Source organism: Falco naumanni, chromosome 4 (assembly GCF_017639655.2).
Source record: "Falco naumanni isolate bFalNau1 chromosome 4, bFalNau1.pat, whole genome shotgun sequence".
NCBI classification, from domain to species: domain Eukaryota; kingdom Metazoa; phylum Chordata; class Aves; order Falconiformes; family Falconidae; genus Falco; species Falco naumanni.
In genome coordinates, this window is record NC_054057.1 from 59579105 (window position 1) to 59602561 (window position 23457).

General features: G+C 41.4%; 1 protein-coding gene across 1 annotated transcript in view; it reads right to left on the reverse strand.

Annotated features, from left to right (window-relative positions):
• OBSCN (obscurin, cytoskeletal calmodulin and titin-interacting RhoGEF) overlaps window positions 1-23457 on the reverse strand; it is a 185715-nt gene that overhangs the window by 29699 nt on the left and 132559 nt on the right. The window contains 8 exon segments of the mRNA XM_040591699.1: window positions 15127-15232; window positions 16365-16494; window positions 17050-17152; window positions 17513-17680; window positions 18394-18507; window positions 20170-20347; window positions 21582-21740; window positions 23051-23215. Of these exon segments, the coding sequence (XP_040447633.1) occupies window positions 15127-15232; window positions 16365-16494; window positions 17050-17152; window positions 17513-17680; window positions 18394-18507; window positions 20170-20347; window positions 21582-21740; window positions 23051-23215 (1123 nt within the window).

Sequence of the window (23457 nt, forward strand, 5' to 3'; positions counted from 1 at the left end):
GTTTGGATTCGACCCCTTTCCTGGCCTTATGGAGCTACGTCCCCATGGCAGACCTCAGCAGGTAAAGCTGAAGGCCATGTTTGGATCAGCCCCCTGTGAAGACATCTCACTTGATTTTTGTTTTCAGTGTCCTCCCCATAACCATACTGGTTATGAAATATTTCAGTTCTGGGTTTGTTGATGGAAAAAGCAAGTTTTGCTCACACCATGTCCCAAACTGCCCCTCAGTGTTCATCAGCACTGTGCCGGATGGAAGATCTTTAAATGTTTTCCTAGATAAACTGATTCTCTGGTGTTCCTGTTGTGATTGCGGTCAATTGGTGCTGTCCTATGAGTTGGACAGCTGCTAACAAGTGAACTGTTTGGAAAGGCATGAACCATTCTTAGTATCTCTCAAAGAGAAAATATATTCACAGGTACCTGCACACAGGTGATGTATGACAACAAGTCTCCCCCATGCTGCTAATACCACCCCTTTCCTCCTTGTTCAGGGTTGTTACACACCATGATCCTGCTGACCCGAGGAACTTTAATATTAGCTGAGGTACGTCATCATCGCAGTGATGGACAGCCTGTTTCCCAGTTCTAATACCACAGCCGCAAACCTTCCCACCCCACATCTCCTTCAGCCAATAACCAAGAACACCAAACTGACACATATTTTGAAGACCTAATTCAGCCTCAGAGAAGGACCAAAGAGGATGAGCATTGTTCAAAATTATCGACTCACAGATCTGAGTTGGAGGTATCCCTAAAAACAGGCTCTGCCGCTTCAACACCTCTGAAACCGTCCACAAAAAAAAGGAGTCAGAGCCCAACTGCATTAATCTTCTTGGGTTGCAACCCAGCTCCTGCTGAAGTCAATTGGAGCTGATGGACCATCAAGTGCCATTAACAGAGAAGAACACAGAAACCCAGCGAGTTCAGTAACAGCTGATGCAAGACATTTATTGATATAAACTCAGCATCTAACAGTATCTCTTGCATTTGACTTTTTTTGGTATGTTTTTTTCTTATTGTACCTCAAGCAAACTGAAGTTTCCACTTTATTAATACCCATTTATCTGCAGGAATTTTAGTAAAACATTCTTTGTATTAAATTTTTTAATACAGCTGTATGTTTTCACCTATAAGAAATAAACCCCCACACGTCTCATTAGTTATCTACATAGTGTAATCACAAGCATAATTTTTAACCTCTAGGAAAATATTTTGAAAGTATGTGTAATTGACTTGTCATGAACCTTTCACTTTTTGAACAGTCCTGCATAGAATTTTAAAAAATTCCTTTCAATTGATTCTCTTTTACTTAAATTGCAAAAGAAAATGTAAACAGATGTTAATTGCTTTGAGTTAATGAATCAAAGTTATTTTTTCTACAACCATCTGAACTGCAACCTTTTAGCTCCTTTAGAAAAACCTGAGCATCAACTACAACAGGAGGAAACCTCCACTTTTATTTTCCCCCACTTTATCATCTTTCGGATTAATATTATATTTTTGAAGACTACCATAGGGCGAATTCTCTTCTCAGTAGTATCTTTGCAAATGTGAATCAAATTAACTTCCTTCTGTGGAGTTACTCTAGATTGATACTGGAATAACTGAGATCAGAATCAGACCCAATGGAAAAGAAATAATTTTAGTTTTGGAAGTATTTCCTTGTGGCATGTCTGTTACTTTCCAACGTACAGTGCAATATATGAAAAAGGCACTAATGTATATCCTTCATATCACTTAATTATAAAACAAACAGTATAAAGCAAGGAGATGTTATAAAAAATGGGAGAGTAACATAAAAGAGGCTTGATTTATTTTACCACATGTAATCACTGGAAAAGCATCCTATATTCTGAGGGTAGGGCACATGATATTACACATAACATCCTGTTTGGATACCGAAAGTAAAAGGCTCTGAAATCAATACATTCGTTTTAGGGAGCACATGATCAAGGTGCAACCACAGAAGGAAAAATCTACTCTTCTGTGCCAGCACCTTTTGTGAATCCAGTCCCTCTAAGCGGCAATATTGTCCGGGGGGCTCCAGAACAAGCTCCACAGTATTACCTCACTGGGAAACACTGAGACAACATCACACGCACATTTCCAAGGCGGAAACTCACTTGGTTCTTTCTCTTCATGCTAGTTAGAAATTCAGCTGCGTCTGAGCATTTCTGGTTTTCCTGCACCACTTAAATGAAAACATTTTCTATTGCAACACTTCTACACAACTCAGCCAGGACGAGGTGTCGGGACTTTTCACCCCGTATCTCTGCCAAGGGCCAGTGCTTGGTCCTACTGAGATCAATGACAAACTCCAGCTGACTTCAACTGGGACCAGTATTTCAGCCTATGAGCTCAGTTCTTTCCAGGGCTGAGCAACTTGTTGAAGGTCTGTGCAAACATTGATTTTTGGTGAAGCCAACAGAAGTGGGCCATGCTCAGCGCATCTTAGCCTTCCCCTTGATCAGCGCTCCCCCCTGTAAAGCTCCAGAGAAACTCCACAGAAGGTAGCACCTCTACAAGACAGCTCAACATACATGTCTACAGTAACATGATGCAATTGCAACGGGCAGTGCTTCCAAGCAGCCCAATACATTTTCAACAGATCTATTTTTCAACCAGGCACTTATGGTAAAGACCTCTTTTCTTTATGTTTGTTTGTTTGTTTGTTTTTTAAACTGTCTTTGTGCTCCTGCTACTTTGCTGTAGCTCTGCAGTGAATTCCTGTTAGCACATACAGGAGACATCACACATCAATCTATTCAGAGTAATGTTTCAACACTGGCACGTACAGGAGACCAAATGTTCTTCCAGTAATATTTATTGACAAAGACCACATCTGTGGTTCTTTGTATGTGTTAGTGTTTGATTATAGATGCAGAAGTCATTTTGTACAACACCTTAATCTTTTGGTGCACGTTAAGTAAATCTATATTTTAAAAGATATGGTTTATAAATCCACTGCACTAGAACACAGATTAATGAAACCTGTATCTTTAGACAACTAGGAAGTGGACTTGAAAATAGCAGTCATTTAAAAAAGATGGTCTTTTTAACTTAAAGCAGAAGAGAACAATGAAACCCTTGTCTCCTCAAGTCAGTGTGATTCTCAATAGTCAAATTCAGATTTCAACCAAAGGGTCTGAGCAGGCCTTTGCATCCCTAGTAAAGGCAATAATTTCTGTATGTTTCATTCTGTGGCAGAAGTTTAAAATGGAACCAGACTGTGCATGTTGAAAGGTTTATGAAGAAATTTTGAGAGCTAATTGGTGTCCAGAGTGTATAGCAGAGTCAAAGCAGTGTGGCGCTTCATGACTTTCAGGCACATACAGTGACAGGAGGTCGCTTTAGCTGGAAATAGTCCTCCTGTCCTGGGCTGCTGAAGGATGCTGAAAAGCTTAGATACTTTCAACTTCTTGCCACACTGTAATGTACACATGGGCACTTGAAGTAATTTTTAAGTTCATGGGCAAAAATGCACTTATTCATTCATATTTCTGTCATAGGCAGGAGAATCAGGCTTTTCCTAAATCTACCAACACTACTCCACTATGGAATGATATATGTTCACCTTGATCAAAGCTTTTAAAATTTCAAACTTTTCTGACAGACGTGTTCCCTTTAAGACTGGAAAAGCTCAACATATCGTATTTAAATATATTTTCCTCAAAGGTATTCCCTTGTACATGTTACCTTGTGATCTTCATCACCAATTCCCCTCACCTACAACAATTGTAATTAGTTGTTTTGGTTTTTTTTTCTAAAATGCTGCTTTCTTTTGTGTTGAAAATTATGCTTGCATCTGCTCAGCTTTGGGAGAGGTCTTCTGTGCTGATGTGCAAGGTAACAGGCTCGCCGACAGTCCCATAGTTGAGGGTTCTTGTGGAAACTTCAGTTTTAAAGCTTGACTGTCCGTTGTCTGCTGAGAGCTGGACTTCAGTGCAGAAAGATGGTTTTACTGTGAAGGAGGGACCAGGAGAAGCTGCCGCTGTTGCTGCATGCATTCCAGGTGTCACTGCCATGCAGGCATCGCTCACGTGGAAAGAGATGTTTGAAGGTCCCACAGACTGCACACCAGTTATCCTAGATGCTGACATGAACATGCTTGCAGGAACATGCTCCTCAAACTGGCTGAAAAATGTTTGCCTGGGCTGGGACACCACAGGTCTCACCAGATTCAGCAGCACTGGCTTCCCAATTGTTGGCTCGTTAATCTCTGTTTGGAGCACAGAGATCTCGCAGGGTTTCTCTGCTGTATGGTTCTGATCATCACACCCATAGGTCTCCCCTTCTTCAGGAACATAATCTTCAAGATCCTCCAGAGTTAATAATTTGCCATTGTGGGTTAAGATTTTGCGGTCCCGGGTGCTAAGGTCGTCGGTCTGTAGTTCCTCTGGTTCGTCAACTATCACGACATCATGCTCTTCTGGAAGAGCATCTTGCATTGCTTCAGGTACCCCCTCTTCCACAGGCCAAGATACATTTGATTCATCTACCTCTTCCTTAACCTCTGGACTCGCTAGTGAGAACAGAAGCTCCTGCTGGTCTGCACCAGCTGTCTCAAAACTGAAGACCAAAGGCTCACCCCCACAGGCAAGCAGCGGGGAAGCCACGTCTGACTCATAGTGAGCACTTGTTTCCTGTGGGAAGCTTTTTTCCTCGGTTCCATAATCCATAAATAAATGATTTTCTAGTTGTTCGGACCCAGTCGGGGAGCTTCTGTCTTCGTTGCTGACTTGAGCTCCTTCCTGCTCAGTGATGTACACCAGGGGCTGGATATCAGCTTCAGAGAGACTGTCATTAGGCAAAGATTTGGACTGTTCTACCAATTTATTGTTGGAGTTGTTGGTGTTTGGATCATCTTCTGGGGAATGCCTAGGCCTCGAGCTGGGAAATGTGAACGTTAACACCCCCGAGTCATCTTTTTCTTGTTTTGCTGGGGAAGAGCCTCTTTTCCTTGCAGGTTTTGGCGTTTTTTTCACCTTGAATTCAATTATTTCCTCCACTTCAACCCATTTTGGCTTTTTCTCTTCCACCTTGGTCTCTATGAGGACATCTCTGGCTGCTGCTCCTTGCCTGTCCTCTGGTTCTGTGACAAAAAGCACGGGAACAGCAGACTTTGGTGTCACCTCCTGCTCGTGTCTGTGGACAGGCTGCCTGGTCTTTGAGACATACACTGGCTCTGGAGCTGGCTCTGCTCTGGGGGAGCGGGAAGGCGAGTGGCCTGAAGAAGAACGTGCTGGAGAAACCCTTCCCCTTTGTCTTGGGTTCTTCACCACAGTGGTTATCGTTTCCTCTCTGATGACAGAAAGGGTTGGGAGTTGGCAGGAAGACGAGACTTTTCGGGGAGCCACACTCCATCAGCACATGCCAATGTCGGTCAAGGCGCTACAGTGGGGTTAGTTTTGTGAGCACGCCAGCTTTTGGTGAAGCGTGTCATTTCGGAAGGGATACACACGCAACGCACACACCCACATGCCCATCCCCCCCTACTTTCTGAGCCAGGGAAGCCCTTGGTTCCCCTTCCCCCAGGTGGGCCCTAGCTCCATTAACCTCCTTGAGTGCAAGACCACAGAGGTATGTTCACTGAGAAATGTTCTCCTGGATGCTGCTATATTTCACGGGCTTGTGTTGACCACCTACTCTGCTACTTTAGACCCATATAGCAGTTTCACCCAAAGATTTTACACACTCAAGGAGTTTAACCTTTTCCTGGGTATCCTTGGCTAAAATCCTGGCTTCATCAAACTCAGTGGCAAAATGCCCTTTATTACAGTAGGGTCAGTAGGTTCCTCTTTTTTAATAATTGCAACATATATCTTTTTTATTGAGGACTCTATTGAGATCAGAGATATGCATTTTTACATGCAGAACAGTTACGATAAAAGGGCATTAAACATCTGGAGACCAGGAAAAGAAAGTTAGAACATTTCCTGCACAAGTCATCTACCCCAAAATGTACTTATTTTTGCTTTTCATAATATCATTCTTGCAGACACAGCCTGATCCTGCTACCACCAATTGACAGGGGAGCACCAAACCAATCTGGGATGCACGATTATAATTTCTCAGCATGTTTCTGCTGGCCTTACTTTAGATTTTTTGGACATATCGAAAGCAGTTGGGACTTTTCAGCATCCCCGTATAAATACGCAGCTTGTGTCAAAACAATCTTCTCTGCTCACATGCCAGGACAAGCATCGAGTTTAAATGAGCTACAGATGAAACTGGATCAAACAAGAGTTGAGATTCTGTCCCTACCTCCAAACAATGGGATAAAAAAAAAAAAAAAAAAAAAGAATTAACTGAAGGGTAAAGACAGTGGCCTGGACTGGGGTTATGGATCAAGATGATAGCTTTTTCATTTCTTTCTCCTCGCCAGCTCCTAGTCAAAGTCACCAGCTCCGCTCTCCAGCCGTCTCTGCTCTGGCTTTTGCACTGAGATACGGTGAAGGGGGGAAGGAGTCCTTGTGAAAGGAGAGCCCGTTTCTCCTGTTGCATTTGTCTAACCATCGTGGAAAACTAATCCTTTTAGATATATTGTGGCCTTTCTCATTTACTCGTCTCATTTTTAGAGACTGGCATATTGCGTTCTGCTATGGAGATCAGATTTCTTTCCACATCAATCTCTCCCCTTAGAGGATGCAGCGAAGTTCAGGATGGGATCAGCTACAGTGAGATTTCTTTTCTTTCAGAGCACCCTGTCTCCTACTGCCCATTTCCCCGCCCCCTTCCTTTTCCCCCAAATTGTCTATAGTTTTGCTATAGAGCTTTAAGGCTTATGTGAACCTTTCATAACGGCCATGTGCCTTTCTAAATTACACTAAATGAAATCATTCTAGATAAAGACAAGAACAAATCCCTGTGGGCTTTCACTCGACTTTGCTCTACATTGCAAGGTTAAAATGTGTTTTTGGTCTGGGATTTGCATATATAGACACTGTTCAATCCCATCTCTAAATTATCGGTTATTTTCTGCTAGTTGTTTCCAAGCTACTTCTTTCCTCAGCTTGCTGCAAATTAAGGAGAGCTGGAGTGTGCCCTTAGACAGTCGTTCCCAAACTTTACCCCATCACTGGCTTAACTCCAGCTGAAGTCCACTCTAATGAGTTCATGACTGCCTCCACTAGCAAAAGGAGGGCGATTTCTGTTGTTCTGAGATCCCACTCATAAACGTACCGACCTCCTTTGGGGCTGCAGCCCTTAATTTGGGAATCACTTCTTGAGTTGTCCAAAGCAACAGTCTTTGGAATTTACATGTCAGAAATTCAGAAATCAGCATAACTGATGGTATTTTGCATTAGTTTGATATTATTTAATCAACCAGTATTAAAGCTGCTGCTTGTGATCTGAAATCATGAAGGGAAAAGGACTACCAGCTGACTGAGGAGAGATGTAAAATAAAAGCATCTCTCCAGGTGATTTGCAGAGATGTAGATAGATGAGATTTACTAAGCTTTAGATGTAGTCTGACTGAGTGATTCCTTCCTGGTCATGACTTTCTCAGGATGTTTTTGAATGTGGTACCAAAAAATATTTCTCTGTTTAGCCATCCCACTGGTATCTGAATCCTTGGTCCTTGAGATGGTGCAGGCAGAAACACCTTTGTCTTCTGGTCTTTGGAGGGTAAAACGGTCTAAGGACTGGAGAGGTTAACTGAACTGATGTGCAAGAGAGAGGGGCACAGCAGAACCCCTTCCTGCCTCTCCTGTCTTCTCACTGCCTATTCAAGGTGGAAGCTGCTAGGAGGGGGGACATGTCTTCTTATGCTCCGCATGTGCTAAATGCATGGGTCATAAGGAATAGTCACCAAAGAAAATAATAAAAGAGATAAAAGGTAAGCAACACTTAACCATATTTTAGTTGTCATTTCACACGTTCTCCTCACCCAAGTAAAAGAAGTCAACTTTGGCATCATGTCCAAGTCAAGGACTGATTAGAGCAACAGGACAACCCTTGAGGGAACACACTGCCCCAAAATATCCATTGTGTTGTCACCTACTACCATTAGGACATGATTTGAACAGCTTGGAGGTGCTCTGAAGGCCTACCACAGAAGGACAATGTCCCCCTTCCAGCACATGGAACAATTTGGTTATGTATTTGGTTTTGTTACTTAAAAAAGGAAAAGACACATTAAGATTTTAATGGCTGATGAGCTTCTGGTGTACATATGACTGACAAAGTACTGCTTTTTGCTGCAATTAATCTTTATATGTTATAGGAACCCAATATAAACCAGGCTCAAAGTATCCAAACAGACCAAGTCATTACTGGGACAAAAATTCATAGTGAGACAGAAGGGGATAAAAATATGCATCTTCCTTCTACTTCATCATAAGAGGCTTTCCTGATGAATTTAAAATAGAAAGCCAGAAGAAATCATCATAAACTATGAGATACTTGTTAAGTTTGTACATTTTTTCAAAGCTGGTTTCTTGTCAACATTGAGACTCAAGACTCTACCTTCTTGAACTCTTGCACAACTCTGGCAGTCTTCCATGGAATTTTTTTTCACGTGTAATCTAATAAACAAACTGACCCAGGCTGTGTCTAACACCATTGTTGCTATTTTTTGAAAGGGATAGTAAGATCTTTTTTCAGGTGGTCACTTTGCATAGCCCAGAATGCCATGAGATCTGGTGGGATGGGAATGAACACACTTGCATGGCCAATAAACACAAGCTTGTTATTGGATCATGCATAGGCAGCAAGGCAAAACACAAATGTTATTAAAAAAAAAAAATCAGCACTTACATGATGATGGTTTTCTTGGGCACTTTAGTCTCTTGTTCAGTGACTACAAAGAAAACAGTATGAACAGCATGGGGTTAAAGAAAGGCAAAAGCTGAAATGATTAAATTAACTTTGCTCAGTTAATAAAAATAAACTGGAATGAATGAAAAAAACAACTGTACCATCCCATCCATGCTTTCTGTGGTTATTTCCAGAGTCACCTTTAGTGTTTCTGACCAAGAAGGAGAATTCAGAGTGCTCTCTGAACAGTGAAAGGTTTAGCTTAGAAATTAAATATTTTGTGGAGAACATTATTGCAAAATCTGTTTATTCTACCATGAGATTGTGACATTTTTGTTTAGCAGGTCAAAGCCAGAAAACAAGGTCCTTTTTTTTATTTTGTTGTTGTTCTTGTTTTTGTTTGGTTGTTTGGTTTTTTTTTCTATAAGGTAGCGATGGTGTGAGAAACATGAAAATGCCTTGACCTGGAAAATCCTGGAGAGCTGAACGTCTTTAAATTTTGATTTCACTTACTAAACAAAGAGTCTCCCCAAACACTGAACAATGTCCAAGCTTTTGTGGATTAGAGGCAAAATCCAAGCTGATAACAATGAAAACTACAATCATTATCATCAGGTACATCAAAAAAAGAACCCTAGGAAACCCAAGAGAGCCCTGTAATACATCTAGCCTGCTCCATCTTCTTTTTGCTATAATTTGCAATTTTGCCTCACCCTTGTCCCCTAACAAACAAGAAACTATTGATGTATATCAAGATCAAAAGAAAAGTAAGGATTTAATTATTTTGCAAATATTTCTTAGAATTGACATTTTTAAAAATAAGGAAGATACCATTTGAAGAGCTAATAGAGGTTTCCATCCTATCTATAAATTTAGACACAGTTTGAACCAGACTGTTTGGAACACATTCTGAACTGCTGAACCTATTTGAGATCTAGAAAAAACAACACCAAGCCCCATTTCTTATTTAATAAACTAGTAAAGTTTCTAAAAAAACCCTTAATTTAATCTCAAAGTAATTTGTCCAGAAATTGGTTTTCAGTTTTCCAGCCAGCCTATAATAAATAAGTCTGGTAATTTTCAGTTGGTAGAATTGAAAGTGAACGGCAACTTAAAAATATGTCTATAAAATCACAAACAGTCCTTGCCCAGGGAACTCGTAGTGTCTGTATTATTTGTTAAATAACTTATGATTAGCGCTGATGTTTTCAATAGTGTCCAAAACCTGCACTGACTGAAAATTAAAAATACATCTATAATATTAGATGAACTAGTTTAACCTAATTTTCCTTCCACTTCACTTCCAAGGGCTTCCTTCTGCCACCAGCTAAAACAACAAAACCCACCATAATGAAAAAGAATTTTGTGCAAATGTTGATTTTAATATCCGACCTAGAGTTCTATATTTTCTTTCCAGAGCCTTGTCTCATTTATCCATGTAAAAATCTGGAATAATTTCCAATAAAGTCAAAGGAGTTACTGCAGAATTAGGTGGGTTTAAACAAGGTCTGCTTGGAAATTAGAGTTTATAGCTTACTGAGTCAGTAAAGGGCAAAATTATTTTCAAATGTTTATCTATGAACACAATTACAACGTAACTGTTTACCTACCCTTACTTAATATTTTTTTAAATAATTCAAACCCTTTTTAAAATGGTAGAATGATAATTATACAATGATGGAAGATGAACTGAGTGCTTGAAGAATTTACTGCACCCAGGTTAGAAACGTTCAGTGAAATTTTAAACCCTTTAAATCAATATTGTGCAACTTTTACATAACTTTTAGAGAACCTCATCAAGTAGTATCATGAGATTAACCCATAAACAGCAAGAGTATAAGTTCTGATGTAAATAGGAATTAATTTGATTAAACACCTAAACACAGATGTTTTATACAATTATTTTAACAGCAACTGTATTTAGATGATACTTAAACATGTATTTAATGAAATCTCCCAATGTCTGTAAGAGGAAGTCTCTTAAATGTTTATTAATGTCTGTTCTTGCAGTCCTCCCAAATGACATCAAACACAATATTTTTATGTCACAGATGTCAAAGGGATTCAGTATTCAAAAGTTTAGCAGGCCTGGGATGAGGAAGCTGTAAATGACATAAATGGGTCCTGATGACTTGCAGTTTTGTGCGTGACAGATCGATCTTATATGTGCTATCCAAGGTGTGAGGGAGGATTTTAGCAATCCTATACGAAGGATAGAACCACATGAAAGTAGGATGAGAAAATTTGGGTTTCTTTTTTTTTTTTTTTTTTTTTTTTTAATTTTTCCCCGAGAGGGAAAATATTCTGCATCTGTTTTAGCACTAGATTTATCATTTCAACTTGTTCAATAGCATTTTAGGAAAACAGCTTCACAAAGCAGGAGCCCCTGGTAAGCAGGTTAAAAGCTGTAAGCATTAGGATCAGCCAGTGCTTCTATAAGACTAGACTCCTCTCCGGTTAATACATGAAATCATTGATTTACAAGTGATGAAACGTTTAGGATAAGTCAGTTCTTCTCACACTGAATGGATAAAAGGTGGTTTATGGCCTTTATTACAAACTTTATGTCTGCTTTCTTCACTCCCAGAAGCATAAACCTGTTTTTCCTGCACAGTACATGCTGCTGGCATAAACCACAGGAGCTCTGCTCTGCATTCACCCTCTTCTGCTACGCTTCAGCGGCCAATCTGCAACCAGGGGATGCACAAATCTGCTAAAGCTAATCTTAAAATGAGCAATTCGTGGACATAACGGAGTTTCCTAAATTGTGTGAATGAAATGTGTTTTGCTTTCTCTCTCTCTCTCTCTCAAAAAAAAAAAAAAAAAAAAAAAAAAAAGGCTCCACACCTGCAGGGACTGAGATGTTGTAAAGGCAGATTGTACTTTCTTGAATTTGTGCTGAAAACCACGTGGCCAGCCCCCAAATGGCGATGCCAACAGAATAAAAATAACAAGACAAATATTTTAATCATCACCCTAACCAGGGAACTTCAAAAAGGTCAGGGGACAAATTCCTCTGCTCTATTTCTTCAGTAAAATGTGGTGCTAACAGATCCAAATGCTCCTCTGTGTTTTAAAGCAATCTTCCATTTGAGAGCCTCAGAATATTTAGCTTTTTCCTGCAAGGTGGGTGTTACCAAACAAGGCAACTAAACGACTTGCCCAAAGCTCTGCATGAGATCCAAGGCAAACTGGAGAGGTTCCTGTGGCCCGGCTGTAACCACGCCAGGCGTTTGTCTTTACGGTTTTGCTTATCTCCGCTTGCATAGCTGACTCCTTCCCCTGTTATTGCTTGTCTCGTTATATGTCCTGAATCTGCACACCCATATGAAAATGCAACACCTTCCAAAAATGCTGAGCTTTGTTTTTCTTCAAAAACAAACAAGTTAGTGAGCCTGGGATGAATGAATCGCCATAGGAACACATTAGAAAGGGATGCCAGAGCACACCAGCCCAGATCTGCCGTGGGTAGGTTAAGCAGCAAGGTGCAAAGCAGACAGTCAACTTGAAGTCAAAGAGAAGGATTTTCTTTCAGTGACACTTTTTTTTTAATAAAAAAAAGTATTTAAAATTCTTCCCATATCCACAGAAAAAGGATTTTGAAAGCAACCCTCCATTGACTTCAGCGCAGCAACCAGGTGTAGCTGAAGGCAGATCTCAACGATTCAGCCTGGCAGCCCAAGCTGCGGCTGCTTGCAAGGGGACCCCTTAGTCCAGTGGTTTCCATCCTTTTTGGATCTGTCCCTTCCAATGGATCTGCAGATTCCCACAGTGTGAATTTAAACCTAACGACGAGAAGTTTGTTTGGAGACCCACGGTGTCAGACTGTGGGCCACCGCTGACTGCCAGTCAGGGCTCCTAAACCACTGTACTAACGGTATCCCAAATGGTGACAGTAGGTTTGGTTCAGTATAATGAACAGTACAGAAAGGCAGGAGGATAACAACTGGAACAGCTGCAGCTAAAGCCCCTTGGGTGCCTCAGGAGACTCTGACAATTGTTGTTTTGCAGAACCAACGATAAATCGGGTAAAAAAGGCCCACTGCGCAGGTAAGCTAGGAAACAGACACAGCATCTCTTTTCTGTTGTAATAGTACCACACAACAGTGATGTTGTCCTCTTGGTGAAGTAACAAATAATCCCATTTTCACAAATAGAAAGGCTGGTAAGGACGGAAAGAGAAAGCCTTCATGAGAGCCATCCGTCCTCTAGTTCCTTGCCGGATGAACCTGATTTTTCCATAGGCAGACCAAGGCTGGTTATTGATTCTCAAGAAAGCAACAAATTCCCTCCTCGGCCCAGTGCATTATGCCAAGTGCATCCCTGATGCGATTCTGCTCAGAACAATCCTCTTGCTCCATGGATGAGCCTGCTCTTTGCTCCCTTCGCCTGAAGCAGCTCTCCCTCTGCTTCTCCCCAGAGGTGACTTGGGAATCAATTTCCATCCCTATTACCAAGTTCAAGCAATTGCACATCACAGACCAAAACCTATTTCATAACGTTTCTGAAGCTTCCAGGCAAACCCCAATTATATTTCTTCAACCAAGCTCACAAAATTTTTTGGGTTTGACTGCAGGAATAAAAGCAGATGAGTAATGCAAGGCTGAACATAGACATTTACAACCCCAAGAGCTGAACAACGCCCTTAACACTGTTTTACAACCCTTGTTTTTATAACATCATCTGCCTTGGTACAAGGGAACTTGATCAGGATATGCCACTCTAACCGTGATTTGTTTGTGTCCCTCTCCACCCTGCGTACAACTCTTTTTCTCTCTCTTTAGGGTACAGGAAGGGCAAAGCTTCCAGTACTGCAAGGTTTATTGTGCTGAAACAATTCCGATGTTGCCTTACTAACACCATTCTCCCTGTAATGCTTGCAAATGATTTGATGGTTCTTTGGGAAAGGACTAAAAGGAAAGCAAGCATAAAGGGAAGACAAGCAAGTACATAGATCACGATATTAATCTTAGTAGCCCATTGTGTCTGAATCCTCTTAATGTCATAATATATTAGTATCTACAGGGGGTTGGCTAAAGGGTCCAGCCATCCAGGACCCCGTCTCAGACAGAGCCAACAGCACAGACCTATAGAAAATGATGGGGGGAAAAAATACATATGTGGAGTACCATTGTCCCTGAATATTTTTCCACACTCCAGTCATTTGCTGCCCAGCAGCTTCCCAAGTCAGGATGCCTTTGTGTTTGATGGCTCTTAGTGAATGTTGATAATAATAATTATCCCGTCAAAAGCACCCTTAAACCCCTGTTATTACTGCAAGACAATGTGAAAACACTGAAGATGAGGAAAAAAGGCTCTACAGCTGTTGGCAAACCCCCGGTTTTTCTTGGCTGCGTCTCCACTAACCACATCTGGGACAGCTCTCTGACACGAAGGTCTGCTGGAATAGAATGGCCTGTGCCAGTCCTGGTCCTCTTTCTTACCCTATTAACTAGATAAATAGATAACTACGTTATCTATTATAGATGGTCCCTCGGCTGTATTATCTCCTGAACCATTGCTGGGAACTGTTTGAGAGAGACAGCACTGGCTGGCCATGCTCAGCCAGCCCAGGACACTTCTAAGATGTACGAAGAACGAGTTCCCTATGCCAGGAGATGTTCCTTACTCAGATGTAGTCGCTGATTTATACTTGGTTGTGATGGGTTTATAGCAAGCACGTCAAACACACTGCCTGCGGAAATCCCTTTGATAAGAAGGTAACTGTAGGCAGTCACATCCTAAAGGTGTTAAGAAAGAGATGTGTTGTTGGATGGGCGTCAAATCAGTTCCTATCACCCTGCCAATTCAGGTGAAACATGCAGAAAAAGGAAGCTATGGCTATATGGTGTGTACTCCCTGAACAGTCCTAGATAATGGATCAACTAATACTACCCAGGCTATGCTGCTGTCACTGCTGCTTTCTCTGTCATTCCAGATGGTCTTCAGTGGTATTTCAGCAATGAGCGTGACATGCCTGCAGCTTTACCGACTGGCCCTGTCTTTTCTCAGCCATACGTTACTCACATTCTGCCAGGCTGACACACATTTGCATGTATTCAAACAGGGACAGAAACATTTTTCTTGCACTAGTGGTGGTGAGATGTACCCTTCATTTGCTCCTCCTTTTCCATATAATGCCTTTACGAGCATTATATGATGAAGTTGATTTGCCAGATTTGGCAATCAACAGATGGTGATGGGTATAGAGCTGAGATGCAGTATACCCATGCACATCTTGATAGACATACAGATACAAGTACACCAACAATCGACATGGATAAGATGGCAAATATATTCGATCCTCAATGAGGTGGTTTTAGAGCAATTCACTGACATACTTACGGAGCTGGTCAAGGATCATACCTTCTATGGTAATGGCTTGGTCTCCTCTCCTCTCCTGGGTCAGGGCTGCAGCACTGTGATGGTAAAGTTCTGCTCCACTTTTTGCAGACCCTAATCTGTTCACCAGCTAAAGAGAATCATGCAGTACCAAATGAAACGCAGGGTGTTTTTTTATAATAAAACCTTCCTATACTACATTACAAATTCATTGCAATTACATGACAACAGAAATGAAGATGTAACCCCAAACCTAAGCTAGGGTTTGAACACATTGCTGCTCGGTGGAGTTCACAATAACGCTTTACCATAAATTACTTGTACAGACAAGTTACAGCAGATCAGTTAATTTACAGTTAGCTGCAGTTTGCTCTGCAGCCTGTGGCTTGTCCTGGGGTAGCTCTTTCTCTACCAACAGGCACACATTCCTGCTGGGGGCTGTTCAGGTGGTCACTGGAGGCGGTTTCTTTGGTTAGCATCAGTTAACCTACTGAGCCTTAATCAGCCAAGGGAATACCGGACCTTGGGATCTTAGCTAATGGTAATGCAAGGTAATCTGATGTTGCTAAAACTCTAGTATAAGTCTCTAAATTATTTCAAACTTCCTAAACACTTCTGTGAAATAACTGTGAAGTTGCTGTGAGCCGAGTCGTTTACCATGGGTCTGCTGGCTCATCCTAATTTCCAAAGTCAACTGTTTTTAGTTGAGCCCTGAGAGCTTATTACTATTTTATTACAATGAATACATAAAATATGACTCATTTTTAGAAAATATTTTACAGTACTTTTATTTTAACTTATCAGGTACTTCCACCTATGCTTGCTAAACAAACAGAAATGTCAGTGGTTTTTACTTCTATTTACACTTAATTTCTTTCTTTTGGCTTTGAATGGTTTCTGTGTAGCAGAATGAATCTGTCCTAATTTAAAGACATTCCAGAAACAACATGTTATGTCAGAACGGCCCTGAACTTTGTAAGAGGTACCTCTAGAGATCTGGATCTAAATCAAATCCACAGAGAAAGCTCACTCAATTATTATTTAAACCTCTAAACTCTCAGATCAGAATATTCTGAAGCTTTTGGATGTTCACAATCCAGATCTACTTCAGAAGAGCCTGACTTTTTTTATAAACATTTTTTATACGACAGGTGGTAGCAATTACTCAGTCACTAATCTCACGCATGGATCTCTCCTAGTAAAATGAATTCTCCTACCTGTGTCAAGTCAGACAGCAGATCTTTAAATCTCTCCAAACTTACCTCACATTCATAGTGTCCCATATCTTCATTGGAAGGGTTCTTGACCACCAGGACTACCATGCCACTCCGTGGTTCACTGAAAGTCTGGTATTTAGTTGTGTCCTTCAACATTACACCATCTTTGTACCACCTGCATGTGGAAAACACTGAGCATAAGCCAGGAAAAAAAATAATGAAGTCCTCAGCTCACTGATCCATCTATCAGACCAGCAGGCAAACAGCTCAAGATAGGTCTACAGGGGGGTAGAGCACACATGGATACTAAACTGCTCAGGTTTATGAGATTCTTCTCAGGAAATCTCACCAGTCAATGCAGGAAAAAGGGCTTCAAATCATGAGAATGTATGCTGAGGTGTTTGTCTGAATAGCCCAGACCGGTCGCTGATAAAATCTATTCAGGTATAAGGCAGGGAGGATAAAGAAATGATAAAATTGTTGTCAGGGCGCTAGGTCTGATACAGTCCTATGTCAGGGGTTATCTGTAGGTAGTTCTTTTCAGATTCTAGCCAGAACAAACAGGAGAATCCCAGGAATATTGGGATGAGGAAAAGCAAGCATTGGGATGGTGTTAAGGTGGAAGACAGAGAGAAGAAAGAGTCATAACCTTGAAAGTAAAGACAGGAGACTTCTGTCCATGCAAAATGGGAAAAAGAGGATTTGTTCCAGTGTGACTTGAAGAACTGACCTGATTTGAGGCCTAGGTGCTCCTTCAATAGTACAGGTAAACTGAGCATCTTCACCCTCGACAAAATAAGCATTTCTAACCTTGTTCACAAACCGTGGTGGCACTGCAAAGCAAAGATAAACGTAACCAGTAGCAGAAAATATGACCAGATATGAAGGATGTGTCCCTGACCAGATAATTCTCATTATGTCTGCACACAGGATAAACGTAACTAGTAACAGAAAATAAGACCAGATATGCAGGATGTGTCCCTGACCAGATAATTCTCACGCTGTCCGCACACAAGGCACTAAAGACCAAATTTTTTGACCCAAGAGCAATTGACTGCATCTGTACATCAAAATTATTTTTTTTAGTATTATCCAGTAGATGTTATACAGACCTTCTGGATTGTCTTAGTATTTATGTGGAAGGTATTACACAGCAGACCCCTTTAAAACAATGCATCTGTGCAGAACTTTACCTTGAACAAGGATCTTTCCCAAGGTACTGGCGTTTCCAGCGGGACTGGAAGCAAAGCACATGTACTGTCCTGAGTCAACACCTGTTAGGTTGTCCAAGATCAATGTGCAGGAACCATCGGGATCTTCTATTATAATGTGATGGGGATCCACCTCCACAGGCTTTCCATCTTAAAGATAAAGGGAATTATTATTTTTTTTTAAATAGCTTAGTAGCAATTATATTTTCTCCCTGGGAATTTCGTCCAGCTTTTCAGCTTGAGAGGACCAAGAGCTGCATTTGCTTTATTGCAGTTGATGTTGGTAGTTGAGGAATGTACTTTTCATCTTCATCCAGCTCTCTACAAAGTATCTTCTGGGCAAAGCACTGTTGAGGGACCTTATACATCACCAATCCTCATTTAAAAGTGAAATTCTCCCAGAATATGTGCTGTGCAGTTATAGCTCTGATTTGCTAGCCAAAGGAACACCTCCAAAGTGACGGTAAACATGCAGAACAGATCTTTACAAGGCATCAACTTAAAGCAAAGCTGTTTCCTCTGCAATACAGTAATGCCAAGTAATGCCAGGGAAAAGACTATGCCCACACAGCCGCCTGGGCTGTGACACGGAAACATCTGAGCTAGTTCAAACAAGTTGTTCATTTATTAGAAGCTGTCTAACTGCCACAGGTTGTGGCTCTATGCGGGCTAACCTGAAAAAGCAGGGTATATTAGCTCATAGGAAGATCTGAGTTACTTGGGTTGCTTAGTAGCTAACTTTAAGACTAGACTTGGGTATCTCTAGGTGGTCAACTTTTAGATTCCCTGCTACCTGATTAGCACAAAGCAATACGGTTGAAGAACAACTGTGGACGGTGCATTTCGTGACTTGCTGCTCATACCTTTGTACCAGCTGACAGATGGCTTGGGAGCTCCTGTAACTTTGCAAGCCAGCTTGACCGTCTCTCCCAGCTCAGCTGTACAGTCTGCCAGCTCTTCCTCAAAGTCTGGAGGTACTGAAACACCAGAATGAGCATGTTAGTCTGGAGGAGGGGAGCTCTGTCCATCGGGTGGCTGCTGCAAAGTAAGGTAAGGATAGGTATCATTTTTGAAGATCTGTGAGGTTCAGAATGGAAAGCTGAACAGGGAATTTTAGCAGCTAATGACTTTCCAGGTGGCATGCTGTCCTTGCTTATCCGAGACTAAATTCAGTCTGTCAAATACCTGTTGTTGGCTATAAAGATGGGCCATAGAAAAAAAGGGGGTTGTTGCTTATCTGGAGGTATTTTATGTCATGATTTTTATAAGCCCATCCATTATTCATACACCACACAGCTACCACAGTTAAGATATTTCCCCAATTAAAATGCACCCTTGATATCCAAACTAGTATTCTGTTAGTTCCCGTACAATGAATTCTGAGCTTTGTTAAGGGACTTTTATTTTAATTTACTACTACCATATGAAACTATGCAAAATTATTCTGATAGTCTTCCTCATTAGAACACTTCACTAAAATAAAATAAAAAAAATTAAATATCGAGACTTGTTTTCAGTGTATATACACTAAAACAAATTCTGTTCTGGCATTTTAAGACACCAAAAAGACACTGTAAAGGACACCATTTGTAGCTTATACCTGGACAATAAAGACCTGATATCCCTGCTGATAAATTTGTGGATAGAAAAACCAGTGGAATCTCAAATGACAGTGAGGATGAAGCAGCCTGAATGACGAGATAAAAATCCAAAGGAAACACATGTGGCCGGATTCAGCGACATAAGCCAGCAGTTGAATGGAGGATTTGGTACCCAACAAAGTCACAGGGGGGTTGAGACTGGTATGAGTAGGACTCTGGGTCAGGTCCTGAGAAAACTACCCGCTGGAGTCTGATCCTTTTCATGCAGCAGGCCAGGGCCTTTGTCACCAGATTCTGTGGTCATCTACCCTTCCACAATCCCTGCCAGATCAGATGCCTCTCTAGTGCCAGCTCTGCAATTTGTGTTTTAGAAGTTTCAATAATGTGTTTCTCTTCTCCAGTGATGCACATTTTCTGGGCTATTTTGCTGGAAAACAACATCCTCTGATTATTGACAAAAAAATGTATGAATATGATGACAGGCAACTGAGCAACCACTGCAGTCTTTGACTCTGATCCTCCATCGAATCCACATCAGTGGAAATAGCCAGGGATAGCCAGCTCTTCTCAGCTCATTAGCCTGTGTTTTCCACACTGGGATTATGGACTTTGAAGAGTAATTGGAAAGTCACTCGCCTGGCCTGCTATTGCCTAAAAACCTATACAGGTCTTGTGGGACCTCTGTCATGTAAACTTAATCGCTTCAGTGCTATACAGTCTTGTTTCCCTTGATGGTAAATGGAGAGTCAAACACCACTGTCCCACTGTGCTAAAGATGCCCGCCCCAGCTCAGGTGGAGGACCTAACGCTGCTATAACCACTCCAGTTAAAGCTCACTGCTTGCTGTCAAGTCATGCGAGTTGTTATTTACAACACTCTGCGATGTGATTAAAGGAAAACCTCCAACCCTAGCTCAGTTTAAGAGGTGGCAGATAACCCTAAATGGTTTCTCTCCCTCTTTTGCTAATCTCCTTCCTGAATCAGGGAGACCACGCAAAAAAAATACAGGAGGTTTGGGCTATCTCGGGCCATACTCACTCCAGACTGGCTCGCTGATCCGCTGCTGTATGCCACAGATCTCCTTCACCCAGGAGTTCTTGATATTCACTGTACGTGCCTGAAGGAGGTACTTGCGGACCAAGTCTTCCCGTTCATGCCAGATCTCAAATGCCCGGTCATCCCCTTCCACAAGGTCGTTCACATCTATGTTGTTCAGCTGCGCGACAGAAGGACCAGAGAGTCAACACATAGTCAGTGTTCTTAGGACTGAATTTCAGCCAGGACCTTTCCCACAGCTGAAATCCCAGAGTTTAGGACAGTTCAGATCTGAACTTAGCTTGTGTGAACCAGAACCATCTTCAATCAAGGTTCAAAATGGAAAAAACTATCGACCAGCAAGTCTGCTGCCAGCGTGTACTCTCTTTAGCGGATCTAAGTTGTGCCATTCCCATTACAGCAGTATTAGATGCTCCAACAGCAAAGGGATAATTTACATCACTTTTAAAGAGTTTTCAAATTGCATGAGCGATGCAACATGGCTTTGGCTGAACAGCAATCAGGGTCACTTTGCAAACCTTTCTCCAGTACACCTGACTTTCTGGTTACCAGATATACATTTTCCTGGGAGTAATTATCACATTTCAGGGAAATAATATCCAGCATTAAAGGGTATCCCAAGGTGGGACACACTGCCATGCACAACTGCAGCGCTGTTGGGCCCAGGAGTAGCACAACTAAGGACTACATGAAAAGAAATTATAGAACAGCCACTCTCTGGACAAAGCACCAATTTTTTTCTTGGAAAATAAAATCCACCTATGAATATTGGTAAAGAAAGAGATAAGGTTTTTCAGAAAGCCTCAACTGGGCTTGTTCACAAACTTTTTTGTTTGTTTGGTTGATTTTTACTGGAGTTGAACATCTACTGCCTTGTGAGAACTCCTTCTGCAATTTCTTGCAATTTTAACCTGAGTCTTGAATGTCTGAAGATGAGCTGATCAAATCCTCTGAATTTTTCATTTTTAAACAGGAATTGGTGTCAGAAAAGGACATAACCAGCGGAGAGAACCACTGGGAATATACAACTAAATTTACTACAACTGCCAAACCCAAAAATCTACAAATGCTAGCAAACACTATAGACAGAAAAATTCACATCGATATCATGTGCTTATGCAGTTAACTCGATGAGGTAAGAGATGACTGAACACTTGTACACGTCATCCCATTGCTTCCCAGTAAAAACCCACCCATGCTCCTGATAGTTTCTGACATGTTTCTGACAGGTTTAACAGAGAGATGTTGGGATAGACGTAGATTCTACTTGTGCTTCAAAGACTTTTAGAAACAAAGGAACCACTCAAAAGGATTAGTGAAATGTCCAAGCTGGATATAAATGTTAAGTTCTAAATGACAAAGAAACGCTCTAGGTGAGGACATAATGATCAGACCTTCATGATGTTCTTGAAGATGTAACTGTAGGTGTCTGTCTTTGTGTCTCGCTTTGGTTTGCAGATCACAATATAGTTTTTGAAGAGGAAGACATGTCTTTTGTGTCCTTTCCAAGCCATCCTAGCTCCTGGAGCTCCTTCCCACACAATGAAGTGGCCCTGACAGGAAAAAGAAGGAAGAGCGCATAGTGATAAATCTGGAATCATTAGCACAATGATGTCTCACCATCCTTTTTCAGCGAACAGATAATCAATGTTTACTGTCACATCGTCACCTTATGTATCTCTGTTTTATTACAGCACAGAAGATTGTTTCTAATGCTGAAAGCAATGCATTAGACTGACAGCACCAACAGTGGTGCACACAATGGTTGTCATTGCATTCTCCTTTAAATGGTATTACTTGTTGCCAGAGAAACACAGAGCTCTTGTCAGGCAGGCACACTCTTGGAAATGGCAATGCTAATGGAAAACTGTATTTTGTGTGTTAGGCGGACACTTTATATGTTTACTTGGTCTCCTTCACCAGAGCAGGACATTCATTTCACATGCATCCAGACACACACAGCTCAGTTTGTGATGTGGGCTCCCCCCTGGCATCATTAGGGAGAAGTAAGCACTCTTGGGGTGTGATCAGATGTCTAGATGTGGATAGACGCAAGCCCATCCAAGTGTTACTGTAATTTAGCCTTACAACTTTGCTCAGCCATACACTGCGATTCCCAATAGGATACAAACAGGCAGAGTAAATGTCTTGCCCAGCATGACACAGTAAGTCTACAAAGAAGCAGGAATTTGAGTAAGGGTATTGAAAGTCTTAGACTGGTGTCCTAATAGCTGCGTCATCTTTCCTCTGTGCCCCTAAACCACACATCTATTTCATGAGAGACACCTGGAGGAGCACACAGGTCTTCCGAAGATATATGAACAGCTGTGGGAGAAACTTCCATAGGCTGACACAATGTTTTCACATGGAGTACATCCAATGTATGTATGCTGCGCTCCCTTGTATTGAGTTGCCCAGCCCATTAAGCTCTTTGAAAGAACAGTGTAAATTTGAAAACATGTAGATGAAAAGGCTCAGTGAGCTTCTAACACCTGATGAATCAGCAGGAAAAACCCACTGATGCCAGTAATTTCAGGAGCTTGACGATAGTGAGAGAAGAGGAGAAAAATATAAAATGCTTAAAATCATGTGGGGGCCCAGAACAAATCTGTTTCTGTTTGATGAGTGGCTTGGAAAGGCAAATAACTATATTATGTATGAATTGCTCTATAAGCATCTATGATCTAGTGCTTCAAACCTTAATCAAGCCAGGACATCCACCTCTCTGAACAGTACGAAAGGCAATAAGCAAATACTCACTTTCAGATATGATTTCTAAAGGAGCTTCTTGTAGGACCTAAGGCTACTTAGAAACTATTGAAGGCAGGCATAGCCCTAACCCTGACTAAGAAATTCCAGTTACCTGTCGGATGGGTTCACCAAGGCTTTCCAAGGTCCCAGGATAATTCTCAATGAGTGAGACATGGAGGTTGTTTTCTGCTCTTCGGGTGAGTGCAGACACAATGGCATAAGCCTGCTCCAGCAATGTGCAGTTTTGGCTATTTCTTGCTTTGTTTCGGATTAATTCCTGTAGAGCAATGAAGAAAATGTTACTGGGCAGTCAGAAAAAGACCCTCAACATTTCCTTGATAGTCAGAGTTTCTCAGTACCTGTTCCAGCTCTTTAATCTGAGCAACTTTATGCCGTTCTTTTACCATGTGCTGCTTAGCTACTAAAGTCACTTCTTTCCTACCCATTCTGCAGCCTTAATGTCAATGAGTCTGGCTTTTCCTTACATCAACTGATATTAAACAAAGATAAAGCTTAAGG